The 25,229-nt window shown below is 41.5% G+C and overlaps 2 protein-coding genes across 3 annotated transcripts; both read right to left on the bottom strand.

Moving 5' to 3' along the window:
- Window positions 1-406: 406 nt before the first annotated feature.
- LOC121620501 (transmembrane protein 184B-like) lies at window positions 407-13,797 on the bottom strand. 2 transcript variants are annotated; one of them, XM_041956555.1, is made up of 10 exons: window positions 13,667-13,797; window positions 13,317-13,394; window positions 10,622-10,855; window positions 8,595-8,760; window positions 5,899-5,989; window positions 5,672-5,747; window positions 5,238-5,329; window positions 4,528-4,697; window positions 3,788-3,982; window positions 407-2,927 (listed from the first exon to the last, which is right to left on the bottom strand). In XM_041956555.1, exons 3-10 carry the CDS (start codon window positions 10,853-10,855, stop codon window positions 2,698-2,700), a joined length of 1,254 nt encoding a protein of 417 aa, XP_041812489.1. In that variant the 5' UTR covers window positions 13,317-13,394; window positions 13,667-13,797; the 3' UTR covers window positions 407-2,697. The 2 variants fall into 2 exon arrangements, with proteins under 2 accessions (XP_041812489.1, XP_041812488.1); XM_041956554.1 differs by having other exon boundaries at window positions 13,317-13,797.
- A 197-nt stretch (window positions 13,798-13,994) lies between these two features.
- LOC121620271 (casein kinase I) lies at window positions 13,995-24,937 on the bottom strand. Its single transcript, XM_041956258.1, has 11 exons — window positions 24,737-24,937; window positions 21,788-21,878; window positions 21,437-21,547; window positions 20,903-21,051; window positions 19,540-19,768; window positions 17,105-17,275; window positions 16,784-16,932; window positions 16,403-16,598; window positions 16,125-16,264; window positions 15,962-16,023; window positions 13,995-15,862 (listed from the first exon to the last, which is right to left on the bottom strand). Exons 2-10 carry the CDS (start codon window positions 21,861-21,863, stop codon window positions 15,991-15,993), a joined length of 1,254 nt encoding a protein of 417 aa, XP_041812192.1. The 5' UTR covers window positions 21,864-21,878; window positions 24,737-24,937; the 3' UTR covers window positions 13,995-15,862; window positions 15,962-15,990.
- Between the last annotated feature and the right edge of the window lie 292 nt (window positions 24,938-25,229).

Here is a 25,229-nt window from a genome sequence, read left to right as displayed (position 1 = left end):
TCCATTATATATCATTAGATTATTACAATAATGGATCTACTAATGTATGAGCAGCATTTTAATGTTGTAGCTGGTGGAGGTTGAGCTCATCTTTCCTATTCAATACACTGTTGGCTAGTTTGACATTTTAATGTGCATCATATCATACCGACAAATAATAAGTTTCCAAAGAAACTGCTTGCTGGAACTGTAAATATAGGTGTAGTACTTGAGTAAATGCAGTTAAGTTACTTTCCACCACAGCTGGCGACAGGTTTCTATTTCTCGAGACACTCCTAGCTATTTATATAGCTTTTTATGAAATACACATAAAAGTAGACTCATGATACAAGTCTAAACATTTGACATGTTGTGATAGCGTCTGCAAGCTGACTTGAACAAGAAACCTGCAGAATTTGTCTCATCTGAATTTGTCTTTTATTTCCTTGTCAACACCAATAAAAACCAATATAGCATCAAAACATGAGATAATATTACCAATATACAAATTAAAAAGTATACAACAGAAATAAAACTGGAGAATATATGAAAATTAAAATATCAAACTAAAGCACTATACCAAGCAATGCCATTACAGTGATCATCATGATGAATGTTTCGCAGTGCCTAGTTTAACTCTATTTACAACATTCTTTCCTCTCTGGTATATTTCCTCGTTAAATATATTCAGCTTTCCATTAAAAAAAAAAAACATTTGATAGTGTTTTGAACCAAGATGCTTCAGTTTGATATGCTGTCACAATGGGGCAGAGTATTAGGCAGTGAATTTCACTTTTTCAATATCACTAAGTTAATGTTACATTAATGGAACAATTTCACTGATCGCTGCCTTTAACTGAAGCGCTACAGGTTCAGTAAATCACGGATGCAAAAGTGGTGCGTGTGTAGAATGTGGTTGGCAGGGATACGTGTTAGCACTCATAGCTCCAACTCTTCATCAATTCAACAAACACGTTCATTATTCTGCTAACTGAATACAATTTTCTCATTAGGAAGCTGATTGTGCTCTTTTGAGGATGCACATCAATTTGGCTGTTTCCTTCATCCTGAATACATTCATTACTCACAAGGACCGCACTGTTCATGAACCTGCAGTCAATAGGCTTGAGTCAATGTTTAAAATCTGTTTGGACTCTGCAAGCAACATAACAGGAGAACAGTGATCACACATTCAGAGGCAGCACTGGGCCTAATGTCACCTGTCAAAAGGATCCACTGAGCCTTTACACTGCTGTGCTCCACCATCAAACATTTACGCTCACGACCACAAGCAACTTCTATACCGACCTCTGCTAAAACGCATACTAGCAATCAGTTGACAACGTATTAACAGTTAACTCAAACACAGCTTCTGTTATCGGGGGGTCATAAGACGCAGAGGATGACATTGATGATATTTACTGACTGCACGTTCTCTCATCTTGCATAACCAGCTTTTAATGCCCATATATTCCTTTTCCAGATGTGATTCATCAGATTTAAAGTCTCGTTTGCACTGACACATCTTTGGACGGCCTTATCTGTCTATAATGACAAACATCCTTACCACCCTGCTATATTAGTGAGGCCATTAAAAATAATACCAGCAGAGGCAGGCCTGTTCTGTGCTACATGTAATGCCCTTAATTATGGGATTACAATCCACAGCAGCACATCACAGCTGGGCTGGCTCTGCAGGGAAGTGTTGCTTCTTCAGTAATCTGTAATCTGTGTGGGTGTTGTCCTTCCGTCAGTCTCTCTGCACACACTAAAATCTCTCCTACAGCTGTTCCCTCAGCACTGCACAAACAATGTTGTGCGTGGAGCCCAAGGCAGGCCAACAGCTGGAGTGTAACCATTAATCTTTTGAGTCACTTGTTCATATGGACCCACGACAAAATGAAAACACAGAATATTTAGAACATTTCAGGAACAACAATTTTCAAACAAACTACTCTTTAAACAAGTTATACCTTCAAGGTCATACAACATTTACATAAAAAAAAAATATCTGTGATTAAATTCTTATATATTAAAATGAAGCCTGGCAATTCAATGGCTCTTTAGTTTTGCTTGGCTATAAATCAATTCTAAATCTTAAGACAGTGTCTCTCAACTGGAGCTCAAGGTACTGCTCCTTCTATTTGGCAATGTTTCGATACGAGGCAGAGTTGGCAGAGCAGTGAGAAGGAGTATGGATTGAGAATCAATATGAAAACTAAAAGATGAAGGAGGCTGTGTGTTTCAGGTGAAGATGGCACTTGTGTGCTCTAGCATATATCTCATATCTGTCTTATCTTTTTTGCTATGGTGTTTAAAGTGCAGCATAAGGATGCTATATGCAGGCACGGTTATTTGTACCAATCCATATTCAGTGGATGAATATAGATGTGGTCTTTCTGTCAGTAATGGCCTCTATGACATCAACACAAATGACAACCTGACCATTTAGTAAACCAAATGTCTTAACATCTCGATTTATCTTCTCCCCAACTATATTTGTAACAACTTTTCCATCCTCGTCATGCTCCCTTGTTTCCTTCTGGTTCCTTGTAAAAAACACTCAATCCCTTCCTAGTCTGTCAACCACGTCTGGCTTGAAAAAAAGAAAAAAACAGAATCTGATCTTCCATGTTAAGGTAGCAACAAAAGATCTGATTTGTCTCACATGGCTAAAAAAAAACTCAATATGGGCTTCAGGAGTAAAGTGAGTTAGTCTCAGAACTCATCGTCAGAGCTGAGCAGCAGGGTCTTTTCGTTGTCCCCACGGGTGCTGACGTTACTGTGACTGCGGGAGAGGGGTGGCCCGCCACTTCGCTCCAGTGTGGACTGCTGAGTGTACTGCTGATAAGCTGGGGAGAAGTTATGGATGGCATCCTGGACCATGTCCCCTGGATTCATCGTCTCCTTCAGGCTGCTGGAGATGCTCTTCATTGGGGCACAGCGACCTAGAAGTGGGATAGGAAGGTTGTAATATTATTAAAGGGACACAGAGCAGGATGGATGGAAGGGAGACATGAAAGTGACAGAGTGAGAAAAATACAAAATCTTTCCATCCAACTGTCAGGTTCATTTTCCAAATAAGTCCTTGAAATTTTGCAAAGAAAACTGAATTTTGCAAAATTCAGTCAGCAGGGTGGAATAAATAAATCTGTCTTCTGCTGGGAGAGAGAAAGCCAAAGGACACCACTAAGCCTCGGTAGGACCACAGACGAAACAAAACTGTGCCAGAAGAAATTAAAAGACAAAATGTTCACTGACCGTAAAATGAACTAGACAACATGTAGACTCATGATTTTAAATGTATATTCATACTGAACTGAACACAATGTTTAAATAATGGACATTTAACCACACCCAAATACAAAAATGCAAACAAAAAGCACTGCAATGAAGAACTGTTGAAACGTAAAACAAAATATAGCTAACAGCAGACCTACCGTACTGTCCATAGATAGGAAATGAGCCTTTCAGTGCAGCATAGTCAAGAGGAGAAGAAGAAGAAGTAGTAGTAACAGAAAAACAAAGCAGAAGAGAAGAGAAAGAGAGTGTCAAAGATAGAAATCAGTATAATAAAAAGGCTGGGACACAAAGAGGTCAGATCAGCTCTGTACGACTGCAGAAATCAGTCTGTATCAAGGCCCACTTCAAGACTGTCAGAACAGACAGGTGATAATACACACTACAACATGCAGGATCATCATCATCAAACCCAGCAGAATTACACCAGCCTCTTAATGCCTGCAAACACATGCACACACATATACACACACACACACACACACACAGAAACACACACTTCTCTTACCATACGAGTCCAGTCTTTTGTCCATGTAAACCTTATAAGTAAAGGCATGGCGCAAAGCAACAGCAGCAAAGAACATCTCAATGCAGATGATGAAGTTTTGGTAACCAGCAGCAACAGTTCCCTCGCCCACAGAGAAGTCAGCCGAGCTGATCTGAGGGATGGCTCCGCACTTCTCCAGAATGGCCAGCAGCATTCCTGAATTGTACAAAGAGAGGCAGAGTGAGAAAGCAGAAATCAGAAATAGAAAACAGGCACAAAGCGAGTTTTATCTGCATACTGACTGCGGACCCAGAAACTGAACACCTGTTTGTGGAAAAAAGTGAAAAGGTTGGCATGTCAACAAACGTGATCCACAAAGGGTGATGGAAGCTGATGTGAACTTGAACTCAGTAAGTGATGAGGTTTACAGGACCTGCTTTCAACTATTTTATTTCTGGCAGTGCAATGCAGCATCGCAGAATTCACACCACTTCACAGCAAAACCCAAAAAATAAGAGGACTAAAATGGCAGCAGCAAAACACCATCCAGAGGAAACTAATGAGTTCATAAATAGAACAAAGCTGTCTTTTAATTACAACATGCAATACTGTTGCAAACACTAGAACAGTTCCACAAGTTCCACAATGAGATGGAAACAATTACGAGTTTCCATTTTCCTTTGCCAACCTATTGGGAATTCACTTCAAAAGTACACTATATTCGTATAAAAACACACCTACAGATTACGGCGGCCTCATACCTTGCCAGAAGGAGAGAAAGATGACGGATTTGACCATGAAGAACTTGAGCACGGGGTTGTACGGGACAAGCAGTTCACGTGTGGCAAAGTAGAAGAGGAAGAGAGCGTAGAGCGACAGACTGACGGAGATGTTGTAGATAATGGTCACATACAAGTAGCCACTAGCCACACTGGAGGAGAGAGGCATAGAAATAAGAATGTGCTTTAGTTACAACACACACAGAAGATACCTAAGTGAGGAAAAAAGAAAGTGGAACCATTTAAATTAAAAACATTGAAGAGGAGAAGCTGATGTATAATCAGTTTGAAGTTCATGTTTGCAAGCTGCAGAGCTTCCTTGTATGCAAATATGCACATTAGGTTTTAAGTTCATTAAAAGATGGAGATTTGGACTGTAGAGCAGTCCGCTTGATGTTTATTTATACCAACCCTCATTAAGGATTTTATAGCAATGACCTAAGAACTGCACAGCAGAGATAACTAGAGACTTGAATTTCTATCTCTTGACAATGGTTGTGACATGAGCATTCAGACGGTATGTTCAGCCAATGCTTCTCAGTCATTATGTTCTGAAAAGAGCTTTGGCTGAAGTCAGTCTAGGTCTGCAGAGGTGTGACACAACACAGCAAGTCAGAACACAAGAAATCAGTTCTCAGAGAGATGTCCGTGCTGTGAATGACAGTGGGCGAGCTGTTGTTGTGGAAACGTACTTAAAGTCTCCGTCTCTGTATTTGCCAAAGGCCTGAAGAATGACAGTGATCACTGCCATCAGGGGTTTCACCACACAGAACTGGAGAGTTGCCTGAGGAGGAAAGGGTGAAAGAGAGAGAGTGAGAGGAGGGGAAGTAAGCAATGGTTGGAAAAATTATGTCAGGAAAAATACAGGTCAATTAAAGCAGCAACGCTCCACCAGTTTGTTTCACTTCCATTCCATTTATCTAAATGTCTAAACTCAGTATGAAGCTTCCGACAACGAGCAATTTTCAATGACAAGCACATTAAAAAGACATGACAGTTACTGTGCTGGGACAGTAATTCAAACAAGCTTAGATTCTCTGCAAGTAGACTTTCATGTTGTATGGAAATAAATAACAGATAACATATCAAATTTGTAATATACATGATTAAACACACATTAAGGTACCTGTTTGCAAAACCTGAGGAAGCCAATGGAGTACGTCTTTCCCCACAGACAACAGGTCCCATACACACAGCTTGACCTAAAGTGAAGTGCAGGTTCATACAGGTCAAACTGCTGTAAGTATGGCAGCTATTTTAACATGAAATGACTTCAGTAACTGTTTATACCGGAAATAAAGAGAACGGGGGGAAAAAAAGGACAGAAGAAAGATAAGAGCAAACAAGACTTACTCGATAGGTTTCCCTCTGATCTCAGCCATGATGGCGCTCTCTCCACCCAGATACTCATAACACAGACTCAGGAAGTTGTAGATGACAAAGGCTGCAGAATGTCACACAAAAGTCAAACAAAACTTCACTGGGTTGTCAGGGTGACAATTAGTGTCAGTGTAATCACTGCCACACTCCATTAAACAGTCATCAACAATTTACATTTTGTAACTGGAGTAAGTGCTTGATGCAGTAGATAAAAAAACTGGTTAATTTGTCATGAAAGTCCAGATACAGAAAAATAACACATCATATCAGGGATAAACCAATCTGGGCTCAATAGCAACTGTCAGCAGGTGAAAATCTGAAGCCAATTCAGAATGGGTCAGAGGTAACTGGGCAGAAAGCCCCAACCTACCTGCATTTATACTTAGGATCTGACAAAACATATCATGTCAATGTTACTGAGTGGATTTAGTTATTTCTAACAGCCTCCAAAAACATACTGATGGATGGCAGCTACTGCAGCAGTGATACAGTGTTGTCAACGCTTGGCGAAACTGTCATAATTACAGTTATGTCCTGCTGATCTTGTGTCAGAACTGCTGAGCTTGCCATTTGAAGGAGGAAAGGTGAGTCATCCTCATCAGCAGGCTTAGCATTGACTGGGTAATGTTGTGTGTGAGCCTAAGCATAATTGTATGGTACAGTTCTCTAGTGCTGGGAGCAGAGGTGGATCAGTGTGATAACAGGACACCTGTGGAAATGCTGAAGAAAGCAAACAGTGAGGAAAGCTCATGGTCATGTCACTCTGCCACACAAATGCTCACACAGATCCTATCACGCTGGCTTTCATTTCACTGAAATTCATCTTGGATCCCTTGTTATGAGTTGCTTCGCTCTCACTGTTAATGACTGATGAAAGTTGTGAGGTACAGGCAGCTTCTTTCATTCAAAGTTTGAGAATCACTGGTTTGGAGAAATAGCAGATCTTACACAAATGAAACACACCTTTGGGCTATGATAGTCACTCATGTAATGTGTTAGATAACTAAAACAAAACATCACATGTTAGAGCGCTATTTTGATCTTTATTAGCAGTATTCTTCCACAGCATCATGGGCCTAAATGCAAGGCTACACCAGGTGTGTCTCTAATCCTTCTCTCTTCTATCCACTGGTCGGATCTGATATGTAATCAACCTAATCAGTGTGACCAGCTTCACTGGTTGTTTTTACATTTTGTTTTTTTGGGGGGGTTTGTTTTTGTATATGGATGGCTTCAAATGAACTACCCACCCACGCTATGGTTACAGTTAGGCAACAGAAAACAAACTTCCACACAGCTAATAAGCAAAGTCACCTGTTGAGGTGTCTGACTGGAAAATATACCTTAGGTTCATGTCTTCAGACCACTGCTGTGCTGTAATTCACTGACACATCTGTCATGATGGTGCAGATCAGGTCAAACAGGGAGTCCCAAAAAAAGCACACAGGACAGTTACATTGTATCCTGTGTGCTTGTCAATAATGTATTGGCTATTCTGAGAACACCAATTAATTGGGCATTTTGCTGAGAAGTGGCATGTAATTTAAATAAACCTGACTGCAGTACATACTGATCCCAGCAATTGGTGTCCCTGAGTGAGCAGCAGGTGTTCTCAGGCTAATTTAAGGGTAGTCCACAGATACTTGCTCCCTACAGCCCCACCTCTCTTTACCTTTTCAACGTGAGTTAAAAGCAAGCCTGTGATCGTAGCACACTGACAACCCCTGCCAGACCAGTCAGCACAGTGCTAGCTTTTTTGCATAACAACATGTGCACCATTTTTTTTAGTAATAAATGACCATCACAAGTTCTGAATCAAAGGTTGGGTTGGGCAATATGACAGTATTGCAACAGTAGAAATGTGTCCCACAGTTGAGATTTGGTAATAACATTTCCACAGCAGGAGTTATTCTCCCAGTGTCTCTGCTACACTGTATATTCAGGGCAGATTATGTAGCTCATCAGGACTGGATTTTCATGTGATATTGTCAATGCAGCTGTCTTGCTAGGGAACATGATTTGGGCAGCAGGACTGCTTACCACGTTCTCATGTGACTTTACAGCAACAGTTGGTGGCAGTAATGCACCTCTAAGCTTGTTTGCCAACCACCACAGAACCAACTAATATTTGTTATCTTTGCATTATGTCGATCAAACTAAGTTTCAGCAATACAAGCATGTTCAGGCACGTGATGATGAAATACAATAAGGAAATTCTCATTAACATACAGGCTTGTTTGTTCTATTCTAAAATTCAGCATTAAAATTATATGCAGTAGATGCATTACTGGCTTGTACGATAAAGAACAAGCATATGATTTTTCTGCTCGTAAGTGAGAAGCCTCTTAAAAGTCTTCACAAGAATTTGCTCATTTTCATACAGTTGCTAGGAAACATCTTTCCCCTTCCCTGCAATCCAAAGAGGCCACAGAGACATGAGAACAAAGATGGCAACCTTTGTAAATGAAGACGCGGCAAAGGCCATCTGCCACTGAGGGATCACAAGACATAAATTCTCACACCCTTATTTCTACTGGGAGTCAAAAGACACATCGAAACACAAAACAGTCACTCCCACCACTGTGGTGAATATTGGCCTGCTGCTTGCACGCCAAATGCAGAAATGTTAGTGTACCACTAGACTCCACTGTGTTCCTTCATCCACTCACCTTCATAGCAGTCGCGGACTGTGTCAAAGTACACATAATACTCCTCATTGGTGAAGAAAAGAAGGCTGAGCCAGGAGTCGAAGGCATAGATGGGGACTATGAAGAGGATCCTAACTATGTGCCTCTGTTCATTTGGAGAACTGTAGTAACGTAGGTGCATGTAGATCTAAAAAAAAAAAAAAAAAGAGAGAGAGAGAGAGGGCTTGTTAATGTGATGACTCCAACTCACCTGTTCCTCTAACCCCTAGAAAATGGATATGTGGATGAGGAAAAATGAGATCTGAGGTCTCCTGCTTGTGAAACTACAGCTCAGAATGCGGTGGGTAAATAGGTTGGCTGCCTACTTGCTGCCTCATGAAACCTGCATGTGTGTTCTTATCATGTCTGTCTGTCCAGCCAGTATACATCTGCCCAAGTTGTATATTGAAGTACTGTGTGTTTGAAAGGTGTGTGTTGTGTGCATGCACTGACACATGGGGTTGTTTTGGGTAACTGATACTGGGCTTTTGTCACTCCTATTGAGAGCAGCAGACAGCGAGAAGAACAGGGTGGGCCTTTGTCACCAGCACCTCTGTCTGCTCCATCTGTCTCCTTTCCGCTTACACAATGTCCCACCTATCACATTTCCTGGCCTGTAAACAGACACACACCTTCGGTAAAATGACAAACCGTGGGTGACAACATGCCAAGCGAGACAGTGCATTCCACTCACCGGGCTTGTTGCTAGGTGACCCTCCTCCTCCCCTCTGCATGCACACACACACACACACATACACACACACATACACATACAGACACTCTCAAACCCATCCACTGCTCTTTGATACCATAGTCAAGCCAGGAGCACCTGTTGCCAGAGTGACAGAGGGCTCTTCTTTAAGCCTGTATTTGAAGAGCAGCAGCAAACAATGGAGGACAAATCATTAACCTGTGCCTTGAGGTACACAGCTAGAAATCAATCCCACCTACACTAATGGGGTACTATCTGCAGTGGAAAACGAAATCCAGAAAATTACCTGGACCAAAAGTGAGTTGAGTAGTGCTCTCGTGGCAACAGAATTCTAATACTCTTGCATATAATGTACATATACTGTATATATATATAGCTGATTTTATCTAATGTATCCCTTTTAATTGACTTTTTGATCTTTCTATGTCTCTCTTTTATTGTGCTTAATGCTTAATGCTTGCAGCTATTTTAGAAGGATGACTTGGGCAGATCTTAGGTAACAGGTCTTGCTTACTCTGGAGGTAAACCATAAAGACAGCACAGCCAATCCAGGTTTTGTATTTCACTACATCCACACAACCCTAAATGTGTTTGAAACATAAATACCCTGGTGGAAGTGCTCGTGTGTTTACCCGGTGTGCAACAGGTTGTGTGGTTAAGTGCACGCAGGTGTTCGGTGTGTGAACATGCACATACAGAGCCTTAGAATAACAGAGGGTCTTGGAAAAATGTTCCTGCATGTGAATGTGTCTACTGTTTTGCTTTTGCTGAAAAGGAGCTGGTTGTGCTCAATGGCACGTGAGTATTTCAGAAAAAAGGGGAGCACAGTGCGTACATTTGGAAGATCATGAGCAAGTTTTAGGTTTTATTCCATCACTCCATCTTAGCCCTTTATCCAAAGGCTGTGGGCAAAGGCAATGAAAACAGATGCAACCACTTATTTACACTTTGTTTCAAGTTGCTGCACTTATCCAGAGTGACATACAATGAGTTAGCAGATAGGCCTCATTCACACTGATAATAGTGTAGTGTAAATGAAACATAACCTCCTCACTCATTTCAGTAAGACAGTGTCAGACTGCACATGACTCCTGCAAAAATTTTCAAACTCTTGAACTTTTGATCTTATAAACTCATGAATGCATCATTCTAACATCCTCATAGATGATATATAGTACTTTACTCACTGACACTTTGACACTACACATAGCTGTTGCTGGACAAAATAACTAGTTGTGTAGACAGAAAATGAAATCTTGGAGTCATCTGCAACATCCAAACGTCAGGCTCTCCTTACCTGGTGGCATGTAATCAGAAGAGCTGTCCACACAAAAAAACCCGATATAGTTTGGGCAGTGGAGGTCATGAGGAAAATTGGCTCCTCAACTGTGACCAGTGGGGCTTCTGGTATCCAGGAGGAGTTGGATCCTCGTGGGGCCACAGTGGCTGGGGGCCCAGGGGCAAAACCGACAGGAGAGTCATTCCCCAACCTTTCTGACAGTGTTATGTCTCGCTGCCAGTGCTGACTCATCTGCATGAAAAAAGAGTGTAGAGGAAACTTAATCAATGAAGATGCTCCCTTGGCAATAGCCCATACATTTGAAAAAAGTATGGTGAACAACACTCAGCTGCACAACTTCATGTTCCAGGTTATAAAGCCTGAATGAAACACTGTGCTTGTGCATCGTTAAAAGGCCTGCACAGTCTGAAACCTAAATCTCAAGCCAACATCTGCTGATGTTAAAACGAGAACACAGAGAGTGTTACAGAGCAAAGTAGGACATTGCACAGATCTACAGTGCAAAAGAGATTGGGTTGATAGATGAAGCGAGATCAAAACGGAGGGATTGATAAGGTATGTGGGTGAGGAGAGGACAAGGAGTATAAAAACTACACACGCCAACACACTGAGGAGGGGGCGCTGGATCTATCAAACACAGCGAATCAGTGTGACAGCAATGAGCTGAGGGCTGCTGACCCAGATTCTCCCCTTCTTTTTCTCTCCGCCTTGCTGAGTGCAAAACGAGGTGTATTGTACCTCGAAACAGCGTTAAGCACAAACATATACCTTCAGAGTAATAACGGCACACCTTTCCACAAATTAACACCTAAGTTCAAGATGAACAGACTGAGGGGGGAGGCCTCACGTACGTTGCTGATGCTGCAATAAGACAAAAAACTGAAATAAGTAAAATTACAGTTTAATCTCATCCAAAAGCATGCTCTTTAAAATGGATAAAGATGTTGCTAACAGTTTCTATTCCACTTCACAAATCATAGGAGGGTATATGATGCAATGAAAGGGTAGCCATTATATCACCGGAGTTGTAGCTGGAAAAGATGGGCGATACTGAGTTGGATATACTTTCTTCCATTGTTAAGTGGCTTTAAGTATCATATTTGTGTTTTTCTCAAATTCTCAATTTATTGACAAAAAAAACAAGCATGGCACAGTTCAAAAACAGGCTGAATTGTCTGTTTGGTTTATATCAACCCCAATGTTTACACAGCATTTGTACTATGTCAGCAGACTGGGAATCAACCATCACATCCATTGGAAAATCCCCATAACACAAAATTCAACAGTAATGTACAGAGAGTGAAAATAAGAGAAGTGGTTTGTATCACATAAACCACCGACTTGGACGAATGAAAACAAGAGGTTCCAAAACCAGAGCCAGCAACATCCAAAGCATCCATAAAGATGCTCCATGTGCCACCACCCTCATGATCAAATCATTGCACATCTCCAAGTACTGTCATCTCTCCAACTACGTCAGTGTCTTGGTGTGGATTCCAGGAAGGCGGTAATCTAATCATTCACAGTGAAAACTAATTTCACAATGACTTTCAAACCCCCCTGCGCACCATCTAAATATAGGCTGGTGCTCAATGTGTTCATGGATGACTCATGCTGCTTGCCAAAGCCTCAATCAGCTTGTGGCAATGCAGTAACTACGAACACATCAGTGTACCACACACACAGAAGAAGAAATACCAGACAGACATAACCAGAATATGAATTTACTGTGTTTCTTCAGGCAGACATTTTCAAATTGGTGTATTTTTATCTTATTTGTTACAAAGCAATTACTTAGTCAACTTCTCGTGCAACAATTTCTGATAAAGCACAGTTCCAGTTTGACTTGCGTAATAACAAAGCATTTAAATGTGATTAACTTCAAGTAGCTTATCTAAAACTTACTTTTGAGTGTTTTTCGTCCAAACAGATGTTATGTACTATACGCTGATATCCGGGGAAGGTCTATCCAGTTAATCATGGCATCTGTTGTTTGCCATATTGTCAACAATAAGCCTACTAGTCTGAAAACTAATTCTAATCATTTATTTGTCAACCACGATTGGATGCATGTAAATCAGTCAAAACAGGTTGACATATTAAAAATCAATAATAATATCTAAATATCATGTCAGAAAAATGAATATAGGGGAATATAGGGTGAGTTCTGTGTTCAGTACATACAAGCACTCGCTTGCACTTACAACAACAAAGCTCGATGCTTCCCAGTGGACCACAGACAAGGGAGAGAGGCAACTCATCAATCCTGCTGACTGCACCCGTGGTTAGGTTTCAAAACATGCATTGTACTTTGACCTCGATCGAATCAGCAGTCTTTGTGACAGGCCATCATAAGTCCTGAGGCTGGGGGAGCTGCCTGAAACACACTGTAAAGCATCCGGTCATTGAGTCTGTGTTCACTCAGAGCCACGAAGACCGATAGGGCCACTTTGCAGTGACCACAACTAAAACAATCCCCACAAAGAACGAGGAAGCAGGTTTCAGCCTTCAGAGCAGTGTGCATATAGCCGTGAGGCATTTTAAAGAAATAGTGACTATTTGATTAAAATCCAGGCAATATTTCCCATATATATGTACTGAGCCCGTCTGAGAGTTAAGGAAAAACACACTATGGTGAGAACACGGTAGCTGCTGTTCTGTGCTCATGACTCCATCCTGCTGCTTTACTTACCTTCTCTGCAGTTGTTTGATCTGCGCTGGTCTGAATCAAAGCATCAATTTAGCTCATCGTCTCAAGTCGGCTGCAAACCTTTTGGAGTACAAAAAGTTAACTGGCCAAGCGTTAACATTCAGACGACAGCCAGCCGGGTTATCTTATCGCAGCATCATTGTCTGAAAAACGGAAAATTTCCTCTTTTTTAATAAAGGCAAGTGTCGGCAGCTGAGCGTTTACTGCGCCGAGCGCTGCTAGCTAACGTTAGCCAGCCTTCCTAGCCTGCCGCTAGCTTGCTGTTGCTTCTCTTCCGAAAGTCAAAACAAAGCAGAGAAATATAACACGACTTTAAAAAGCGACACACTCACTTCCAAAATTATGTCTGCGAAAAACGACTGTTTTTATCTTGCCATTTCCTATCCAAAGCTAATGAACTGGACACCGTTATTTCATCCACATCATCATCGGCAATTCACCGTACTAACAGCAGCTGCCAGCAGAAACTCCGCTCTCGGCGCATGCGCACCCACGCTCTTCACGTCTCCAGGTCCTTGCCATTGAACATGATGTAACTTTGTAAAGGAGAGGCTGCACAGCACTGTTGTGCCCAAAAAAAACTCAATTAAATTCAAACAGACCAGCTGAAAACGTCTACACGCAGCAGTAAAAGAAAGATGAGCAAGAAAGGTTGTGAGCAACGTTATTCATTTTATTACTTCATAAAATATACACAAATACTGTTGTAAATAAAGTGTGTTAAAGAACTGTACAAGATATCAGTACACAATACATAAAGTGAAATCCCCATCACCTCAACCTATTTTATACCATTTCCAACCCAACAGTTACAATACCACTGGGTCATGGTGGCTTGTACAAACGTAATTACACACACAGTGCACTGCTATTTACACATCCCTGCAATTGCATCATTTGTTTTCTTTTGAATGACATCATCAAAATTGCTGGAGGTTAAAATCCAAAAGGTGACATCAAACTATTAGTGTATAATTTCTGCAGAAGGAACATCGAAAGCCCTATATATGACATGAGGAGGACAAAGTTTAAGGGATAAGAACAGAAGAACAAAGGGACAACCAAAAGACCCTGAACAAACAAGCTACTTCTAATAAGTTAAAAGGAAGATGAAATAAAACAGAAATAACACAAAAGAACAGAAAGTTACTTCAGACAAATAAAAAATAGTTTTAACATAAATAGAGAATAGAGATAAAAGCAATCAGCATACAAAATGAATGTTGTATTCTTAGTAGGGAGTCACTGCATCTCATGCTCTCACACACGCACCCACTCATACACACATAATGTTGGATGACCCAGCTGGCAGAGTAACAGTAGCCAACCCCACAATTTAGTTCTTTAAATACCTAAAATTCTGAACCCAGCCCCAATTTATGTCATTAGTATGCATTTTTCTACTTTACACCTTAAAACAAATAACCACATTTTGGCTTTACATCAAAATAAAAAAAATATTTACAGTGAAGTAAACATTAAAAAAAAAAAAAAATGGATGTCCCCACCCCCTGAAGAGTCATCCCTAACAGAGCTTGCCCACTGCCCTATGACCGCCAATAACAAAAGAATAAAAAAGGTAACATTAAGAACTATCATAAAAATTGCAGCCACTATTTGTTAGCCAAAACGGGCAGCTATTGTCTCTGGTCGAATACACTGAGAATTTCCTGAGGAGCTTTCCCTCAAGACTTGGGAGTGTGTCTTTGCAATATCTATGCTCATTCTTCACCTTACCCCCTCCCATTAAAACCAAAGAAAACACGCAAGTCAAAAACAGGCAAAATAAGGGCTGATGGAGGTTTTGGTGGCCGAGTTTTGAGGGAGAGTAAATTATCACGACATGAATGAAGGGTGGGCAAGCAAGCACCAATTGCTACTTCACCAGAAACTTTACTCTACAACAGCTAAAACATCACTTACTTATCCTTTTCAAAGTTACCTTTCTTTTTTCCCCACTATCCTCTCACCTACATCTCCCCACTTCTTCATCTTTCAGCTGTTATTTCTCTCAAAAAAGCAAAGCAAGGAAACTCATAGCAAGCTCCAATTTATGTCTTTATGAAAGATAAAAGAGGCGACATTCACTCAAAAGTTGTTTTTGTGGTGTTAAAACTGAAAAAGATAAATCTTTACGAAGCCTATATCAGTCACAAAGTTGACCTTTGACGAGAAACATGCGTGTGTCCCTGATACCTTTTTTCTTCTTTGATGCCAACAGTTCTTCACATTTGCCAGACAGAAGGTACTGAGGGAATGTTTTGAGGAGTAGAGCAGGTATGAGCAATCATGGGAGTAACAATGGTACAGGACTGTTATTCGTTTGCTTTTTCTATTGTGGTGGTGGTCCACAGTTCAGCAAGTTCATGAAAGAGTGCACGTTGGATACTGTCATGTGCTTCCCTGGATCCATTACAGATTTACTGTCCTTTTCCAAAGATCCATGTGTCCATTGGCAATCATCTTTTTATAAGACAAGGTAAAAATAAAAGGGAAATAATCCGGAGCGATTAATTTACTTTGCAGCCCTGCAACAACAAATAGAGTGATGGTCGTTAGAGAGGGCAATGCATTGGTGAGGGGTGTATTTCTGCATTCGGCATGTAGGAAAAAAAATTAGATCTCACCTGTCAATTCCATGTGCATACGAAGAATTCTATTTCCCCATGTGCTCAAATGGCACGCTGACCTGCAAAAGAAATAGAATTAAGACTCAGAGGGGGACAAACACACAGACACACATAGACACACACCCACACACAGAACCAGAGTCATGTCCTATACACTCACCTGTGATGTGGAAATTCTGGATTGGTCATGACGGGCTGTGAGGTCCGAGGACGACACGTTGGCAGGAGCCCCACGGTGGAGCCGCATGCTCACCTTCCTTTCCCTCTCTGCACGAGAAATTGCACGAGGTGACGTGTTACCTGAAATTATATATAAAATTGAGAACTAGATTTGATGCGGATTATCAAGAAAAACATTTGCAGTGTCAGCATAGGATGATTCTGTTATTAAAAGACAAACAGGGGTTTGAGACTTAAGCAATTTAACAGTACACTCACCAGACTGCTGGACCCGTGAGGCAGGGTTAGAGATGGCCTGCTCTGGCCCATTCCTCACTCTGTTGGCAGCTCCAGGGTTTGGACCTGGGGGGAGGCCCCGTGATGCAGACCCCCTGGGGGCTCCTCCAATCCGCTCATCCCTCTCTTCTCCTGTCCTCCTCTCCCGATCCCCATCCTCGGCTGTCCGGCTGGCACCCTGATAGTTGAGATCAGCCACATTACAGCCTTTCCATTAACAGTAGCTCTAAATGAGCTGTTATATATTGTAAGCTGTTCAAAAGTGATATTTTTGAGCACTGTGATATGAGATCTAAGTGGCAGCTAGGCACCAAAACAAACATCAATAATACAGTTGGAAAGACTTTATGCTTTTAAACTTACAAATTTGAGCATGTTCCAATCAAAGACATAATCATAGGAGAAACCCTGACGGTGGAAAAGATTCCTGAAGAGCTGTCGCAGGTAAGAGTAGTCTGGCTTGTCATCAAAACGGAGAGAACGGCAGAAATTCAGGTATGTGGAGAACTCAGCTGTAGGAGAATTAAAAAGGGAGACAGTAATGAGGAGATACCTCAATAACATTTGCATTGTTTGTGTTCAATTCCATACTGAGAAAAACCCCATTCTGCAGCTGCAGATAATTTCACAGCTGCAGGTAAATTGCTGCCAAATACAGAGAGACACCAAAGACATGTTACTTACAAGGGTATCCTTTGCAAAGAACCTCAATGGGTGTGGACATTTTCTTCTCACTGATTCGTTCATATTTCTGTCTCTTGGTAGCGGCCTTGAGGCCCTGCCAGGGAAGGGAGCCCAGGTTGAAGTACATGAGGACATAGCCAAGAGACTCCAGGTCATCACGTCTGGACTGCTCTGTGGACAGAAAATAGTGAGAGTGCATGCAAGAGTGAGAAAACTGTGGGATGTCTGCAGTCGTGCTATGAAAAAGGGTAATTCGCCCAGGCCCCTTTAACAGTTTCGAAATAATAAACAACTTCAGTCGCCTGTGGCCAGTCACAGCTCATAGTGACCTGTAAATTAAACAATTAACAGTCACTAATGGGCCAATAAAAGTTCGCTCATGCAGTCACAAAATTAAAAAGGACATCCCTTCAGACAGTCTTACTAATAGTAAGACGTGACAGGCATCGGTTTCTATTCGTCAATGGCAACTTACCATCATTCATCACTTTCTTATTAAAATGGTCCTATAGTCATTATTTGACCCGTTCAAACGATTGGCTAATGAAAGTCCTGTGTGCAAACACACAGAATTTGAGAAAACTGCTTCTAGTTTTTGTGCTGCATCACAGCTGCATTTTACATCACACATTAAAACTTAACGCAGTTGTACTTATAAGTCCATTTAAAACCATGATTACAAACTATTCCGCTCTTGAATGTTAATTGTTTTTAACTGTGTTCTGTTACTGTTTGTTTTCTAGTTAATTATTTTTATGTGTATTTAGTCAGTTTTAACTTATAAATGCGGGCAATGATACTTCAGGTTTAAAAAGAGGTCGGATAAATGAATGTCTGAATGGGAATACATCACAACTTGGACAAATACCTATTTTACTCGACAAGACTATAGTTGTAAAGCTCAAAGATGGAAGTAAAAGGCTCAGGATCTGTGGGTTACTCACAGCTATGTGTGGAAAATAATGGTAACATGAGTGTTTTGTTTTTTTCCATTGATGTGTGGGCAGTTTCAAACCCCTAGACTGGTTTCCTCCGACTTGACAACCCGACAAAATAAGATGTTAATGTGGCACTTCTGACCAAGAAACTTGTGTAGCCCGTTCATCAAGCAACACTTGAAAGTGTGGTTCTTTGTCTATTCAAAGCAAATGACACTACTTCTGAGCCCTGTGTATATATGTGCTTTTTAAAGTGGAAGCAACGTATGTGCATCCCCCTACTGTTACTTACTGCCAGTACTGGTTAATTAAATTCCACATTCAATGCATACTTTTTACAGTTAAAACTACAACTCCAAAAAATGCTTCAGCAAATGATTTTAGGCACAAATACTATTAAAAAAAGGTAAGACACCCTATCATTCTCACTTAAATGTTTGTTAAACAAAAAGTCATTATCAAACCACAGATAAATAACTTGTTTGGGCTGCAACTGTTCATCTAGTACACCGCAATGAGATGTGGAATGTGTTAAAACGGTTAGTCATACAAAAATGCTCTGCAGAATGTCTTAGAGAGCATTGCACTGAAATGACGACACCACAACAGGGCTGTTTGCCATCCCAGATGGCATTTCCTTCTTTTTCTCTCTCTCTCGCTCTCATGAGTCCTCTGCCTTCATATCCCTTGTATGATCTGATAGGGTGTGTATAAACAAGAAGACGATGCAGAGAGGAGCCAAGTCCAAAACGAAAACAGTAGGGAGGGGATGGGATGGGGGTGACAATGAGGAACTAATTGCTTCCTGGCTGAAGAAAGTTAAGCACCAGGGCATTATTAGGTTTTGAATTATTAAGTTTTGACACAGGCACTAAAACAAGGTGAGAAGGGATGTGACTCAACAGTGCACTACACTTACAGGCTAGGGATGAATGTCACGTAGAGGGGGATATCATCAAAAGACATTTCTGATAAAACACATTCATCATGGTGTTCAGAAGCTGCTATCAAAGTAGATCATGGGTGAATTCGAGCAGAATTTTTTTTTAACGACGACCACAGCGTCATGGTCATGCTAACATCAATACGATGTAATGCTATTTATCAACATCATGAAGTGAGACACTAAGGTAGTGAAGCGGCATTGTTTGTTCAACTCAGTTTCACTGGATAAAAAGAGGCAAGATGGACCTGTTCATAAAACAAGCCCTGGACTAGACTGAACATATTGCATCTTGCTAAAGTTCAGTCTGCTGTGGTCAGGGTTATCCACGCTTTGGCACTTTAACACCTTTGCCTTGGCAGTAATAACTAGAAATCATTGTCATGTGAGACTGCAACAGAATTGCCTGATAACATGCGTGTGAATAACAGGGCCAAGAGGCCAAGAACCAACAGCAGTATTGTTTTATGAGGATCTAATTCAATGTTGTGAATAGCAAGTAACTAATCTGGTATGAAAATCAAGTTTGTGTATATGCTCCAAGTGTGCCTTACCAATTCCAAGATGTGTGTTGATGGATGCGTAGCGCGCTGTGCCAGTCAGGTTCTTGTTCTCCCTGTAAGGGATGTGCTGGTGTGTGCGGGCATCACGGTACTTTTTGGCCAGGCCAAAGTCAATGATGTACACCAGATTACCCTTCTTGCCAAGCCCCATTAGGAAGTTGTCAGGCTTGACATCCCGATGGATGAAATTCTTGGAGTGGATGTACTCAATGCGACTAATCTAAAGAAGATGCAGAAGACAAACAGTAACAAAATTGTCAGGTTCTGTAGAACAAAACATAAACTACTTAACTACACAGACAGGATACATTAGGAAGTGTCACGGTGACATGAGTTCATCAACACCTCATTCTACATGTGTAACATTGTGTTGTTTTCGAATAACATTTCTGCCACTGAACAGTAGTAGGTGTGCTCAATGCATCCATACCCTGCACAAGCTAAGGCCAAAAGAAGGACAGGCAAGGACAACAGGATATATGAGACAGGACAACGGAAGGTGACGACCCCTGGCTATAAGCGGAGAGTCAAACATCCACATAGAGGACTGACACAGCAACTTGGCTGCAGTTCAAACAAAAGGTGAGATGAGTAGTGCTTGAGAGAGCTATGTATTAAATGAAATATCTAGGCCAGCACAGTCTAAGAAGAGGCCCGAACTACAAAGTACACTAGATATACAAGAGTAGGACACTAAAACATCTAGAATCTTAAAAACAAAACAAAATAAACCCCAGGGGAATCATGTGCATTGTTTATACATAGAGCGTGCACCAACACATAAAAGTCAAGTAGGTCATGCACATGATCTAGTCGGTCTCTGTAATCTACTTGCAAACGGAACCGTTTTACATAGTAGGACCTTAACAAACAGTGGGACAGTGAAACCATCTAAATTCTAACTCCCCTGCCTTAAGGGCAGGATGAGTGGGGTTTTTCTTAAAAAGTGTGTGGTGGTGTTCGTATCTGCAGGAACCATGCCGTCTGCCTGCATTTTCTTATTTTGTTGTGTTCAGTATGTTCCTGGGCATCAACCTTTGGGTAGTGGGGATGCTTTGGCTGCACTCACACAAAATCAGGGAGGTGTGTGCGGAGGTGCAGGCGTGTTTCTTTGTGCTTTACACCATAACAGCTGTTAAACAGAAACAGAAATCAGAAAACGCAATTTCTTTGATTCCTGGCTTTGTTCTTCCAAGCGTCGCTCCCCCTCTTCATTCATTTATAAGCTCACTCAAGCACCGCTGCTCTCTCCTTATGAGCCAGGTAGGAGGGGCCAAATTTGGATTGTGTGTTTACGAACAGCAACTGACAAATTCTACTCATTCTGCTTTTAAGATAAGGTTTTGTGTCATACCATCTGGTCTGCCAAAAGCAGGACAGTCTTTAGGCTGAACTTCCGGGAGCAAAAGTTGAAAAGGTCCTCCAGACTGGGACCGAGCAGCTCCATTACCATCACGTTGTAGTCTCCCTCTGCACCACACCACTTTATTGATGGAATACCCACTACAATACACACATACACAGTCACCACAACATTTGTTCAACCTGTTAAAAATGTAACATATATAAATTCATACTATTTGCCATATAACAAATTTTGCATCAAATACAAATCATTTTTTAACCTAGCAAATCTTACACAAGATAATCGGTTTCTTTAAAATGCCTTTACTTATCAATGTAAGTTCAACTAAGATGGATCCAGATCACAGCCATTTGAAAAGATGACTTTCATTCAGTAAAACTTTTATTGTGAAAAGAATTCACTGTACATTCTTCCAGTGTCTTATTGGCGTATTCACATCTATAAATTGCCAGGAACAAAAAAATTGGTGATGAATGCAAGAAAAATCTTGTAAAGCTTGTCAAAGCGACATTCACTCCTTACCTCCTCCTTGCATCATCTTGTAGAACTTGCTTTCAATGTGCAACTGTGGGTGTTTGGTCTTCACACATTCCAGCTTGATGGCTACCTCCTCCCCAGTGGCAATGTTTGCACCTGAGGAGATACACAAAAATACAAAATGGCTGTAAGAGCCATAACAACTGCACCCATACTAGGCCAATGACGAAAAAATATGAAGGAAAATCAGACTCTGTGCCCAGATAAGGGGTGAAATTAATGGTACAGTATGAAAAGGGAGACTGTCTAGAAACCAATGTGGAAAGAACCTTAACAGAGGAGACACATGGAAACTTATGCAAGACGTTAAAAAAAAAAATACGTGCATTTACTTACCAAGGTAAATGTCGCCAAATGAACCACTCCCTATCTTTCGCCCGAGCCGGTATTTGTTCCCCACTCTCAACTCCATGGTTGCAAGTCGTCACTGCCACCAACAGACAAACAGAGATGATTACAAGAAAGCAAAGGACACATGACTCCATACTAGCTCATCTGTGCTGACCCTCTCTTCTCTCACCACTATCTCTGGAACATTATAGGATGAATGACTGCACAACTCAACTGAATATGACAGGACTATTTCCTTGACTTCCTGAGTGGTAGAATGAGGGAGGGTACTCTCGAGTCAGTCAGCTGTTCACATTATGATCTGTCAGTCCCAGGCACATTGAAGTGACCATGTGTTGGAGTGAGAATGTTGCCTGAGCAGGGCTAGTTGATCAGCAAACAGCTGTCTGGCCTCCAGAGATACACGATTAGGATTGGGAGGGGGAGGTGGTTGAAGTGAGATCAGCAAAAGCAGGGAAGGGAGGAGAAAAGAAACACAGCAGAATGAGGGCTTCACTGAAATGCAAGTTGCCACAACTAGAATCAACTGCTGCACGAGTACTAAGTCTCGGCACACATGAAGTGAAATGAAGTGCATCTTTTGAGCTAAACTGCACGTGATGCTGGAGCAGAATCATCATTTATTTAGTGCTCTCTCTGCCACGCAACGTTGTGCAGCCACTGCAAAAGCAAGACTAAGCTCTCCACTGTTCTGTACTAACACTGCCAAGGGAAGGAAGGCATGAGCAGCCACGGAGCGCTGGCTGGCTTTATCTGTGTCAAGGCTCTCAGACAATTCTGTGCAATGAACTTCAGAAAGTGCTGCAGAGGACATATCAGCACAGACCATCATTTATCAAAGCTGTTTGCTTCCTCGCCACCAATTTGGGAACACAACATAAAAAAGACTAAGCTCTTAACACCAACAGCGTGCTCTCGTCCCAAATGCAGCCCTGCTGCATAACACTTCCTGTCATGTGACATTGACAATTCAACAAGGGAACATTATATTCCCTTGTTGAATTGTAGGTTCAACACCCAAACACGTGGACACTGAAGTGACCACATGTTTAGCTGATCAGCAAACAGCTGTCTGGCCTCCAGAGATACATGGTTAGGACTGGGAGGGGGAGGTGGCTGAAGTGAGATCAGCAAAAGCAGAGAAGGGAGGAAAAGAAATACATAAATTGCTAATAGATGAAATACAGCACAGCATATTTACTGATTCCTGCCTCTATCCACACCCCCTACAGAAAATATTAAATAGTGCGACAACTCAAACAAATAGCAAAACAAAGCATTATCAGATAACCTCAGTTTTGTGGGCATGACAACTCAAGCAGAACAGTCATCAATTCTGCAGGACTAGTCCTCTGCATTCAGTCTGCTTCCATCCAGAGACTCCTTTATCACAACATAAATTATCCCAGAAGTTGCATTGCTTGATTGTAAGGACTTGGATTAAAAAGAGAGCTGCTGACACCAGCTCTGTTCCAAACCCACTTTTACAATGATGATGGCTTGCATACTATCATCTTGGACGATCTGAGCCTTGTTAAAGGATTCATACTTCTAACTACTTGCATCGCACAGTCCTCATTTTCAAGTCAAAGTGTCAACTGACCAACATACTGTATGATATGTAGCGCTCCTAGACCTTCTTGCCAACTCCAGCTGATGAGAGGACAGCCTGCCCCGATTTAGGGAGCAACAGTAATCACAAGGCTACACAGTAAGTGCCACTGATTAGTTGGGAAATTGCATAGTTTCTATATAGCTTTCATTTGTGTATGCGCTCATATGTTCATTCTTAAGTGCTTAGCAAGGGAGAACTTGGCATTGCAAAGATGTGTAGAGTGAAAACATAGCCACAAAGTGAAGAACGCATTATTTGATGTCTTAAAGATGGCCCATGTGATGCGCAGCAAGAGGAATTAACCAATCACACAGGACCTGAAAAAGCACCATGAACTGGTAGTACTGGTCTACAGGACAGTGGATTGGTTCAGATTCCACAGTGCATATGTCGCTTAGGGGGAGTCTTAGTGGCAGTTGTGGTTGCAGGATGTCCTGAGGAGGTGGCAGACTGTGGTTCAACCACCTACGCACCATGGGAATCACCTGAGTCCAAATCATAAAATATCTGTGTATTTCTTTATATGAAGTCAGTGAGATCCATTCGTGTAGGACGCGTCCTACTATACAGAGACAAACTAGTCCTGTTTACGAGAGGAAACAAGTGTCAGAGTCCCAGAGCCAGAGATTTCAGTCACATGAAAAACACAGCTAAGCTACGCCTCTCGGACTCAGACAGCTGTCACTCCACAGTCAGATCCTGTGTTACACACTCAACACTAAATGCGAGCGTTAATATAACTCCAACTTGCAAAATCTAATATATTTACAGCTAAGGAGTTTATTTTTTAACGGTAATTGCCTATGTCAAGATACGGTGCACTGTCCTTGTTGGTATTTGATTAGAAGCAAGTCAGTTGTGATTTACGATACAAGGGCAAAAACCTTTGCTATAACTAACTAATATTTCATTTCAAAACACCCACCAACGGCCATGGTGTTTTTAAACACCCGTTTCTATCATTAACGATTGACGCTTTGAGTAAAATATCATCCGATGGCATTTACGTTTAACTGTTAGCTGCTAAGAGTAAGCTAACGTTAGTAGAAATACGTTAACGGAACCGTAATACGTACTGCAACACGGTTATTGTCGAAATTAAAAGGAGCTGGAAATTTAGCTTTATATCGCACTTCGTCGCATTTTGGATCATACTTACAACCGCACCCATTTATGTGCTGGACTAGCCTGTGTAGATAGCCATCCCTACTACTCGCCCCCTCCCCCTCTCTTGTAAGCCGTGAATACTAGACTCTGATTCGGCCGAATCAGGCTCCTTTTCCCCCTTGGTTTCTCCGGTTCCGCGACCCACCACTCACCTGATATTGGGTTCGTCCGAGAGCTGGGTCAGTGGAGGTTCTGATCCGATGGTTGTCAGTCGGACAGGAGCCTGGGCAGAGACGGATGGGAGCGGATTCTGGCGGCTCTCATTCCCCCAGCTCTTAGATCCGTCGTCGGTTGCACTCCCTGTTGATAGTCCCTAAGAATCTCCAGCAGCACGAGCGGCCGTTCTCCACTCGAGTCTGTCTCCCCCTCTCGTTACTTAACAACGCGCCCGTTCACAGCGTCGATGATGTCATTCCCTCGATGTCAGGGCACAGTCATTAAAGGAAAACGTCACAGCAAACTGCTCAATTTGACCATTCATTAATTATCCCGTTTCTTTATTACTCATTTTGAGTCACAGTACTGTTCGCAAAGTGAATCCGGTCGTATTGGTTGTGTTAATCAACACATAAATCATATTATAATATCAGTAAACAACAACAATAATTATGTTATTATATTAATAATGTGATTTCAATTACATTT

Source organism: Chelmon rostratus, chromosome 17 (genome assembly GCF_017976325.1).
Source record: "Chelmon rostratus isolate fCheRos1 chromosome 17, fCheRos1.pri, whole genome shotgun sequence".
Lineage (NCBI taxonomy): Eukaryota > Metazoa > Chordata > Actinopteri > Chaetodontiformes > Chaetodontidae > Chelmon > Chelmon rostratus.
Note: the sequence above shows the minus strand (reverse complement) of the source record. Positions and strands in the feature narration are given on the sequence as shown.

Excerpts from the sequence above, each read along its gene's own strand:
- LOC121620501 (XM_041956554.1), bottom strand. The coding sequence starts at position 10,855 with ATGAGTCAGCACTGGCAGCGAGACATAACACTGTCAGAAAGGTTGGGG. Across the intron at positions 5,990-8,594 it reads AGTCCGCGACTGCTATGAAG|CCTTTGTCATCTACAACTTC; the intron begins GTGAGTGGATGA and ends GACATTCTGCAG. Across the intron at positions 3,983-4,527 it reads CTTTCTCTCCTTCTGGCAAG|GAATGCTGCTGGCCATTCTG; the intron begins GTATGAGGCCGC and ends TGTACAATTCAG.
- LOC121620271 (XM_041956258.1), bottom strand. The coding sequence starts at position 21,863 with ATGGAGTTGAGAGTGGGGAACAAATACCGGCTCGGGCGAAAGATAGGG. Across the intron at positions 21,548-21,787 it reads ATTTGGCGACATTTACCTTG|GTGCAAACATTGCCACTGGG; the intron begins GTAAGTAAATGC and ends GTATCTCCTCAG. Across the intron at positions 17,276-19,539 it reads CAACACACATCTTGGAATTG|AGCAGTCCAGACGTGATGAC; the intron begins GTAAGGCACACT and ends TTCTGTCCACAG.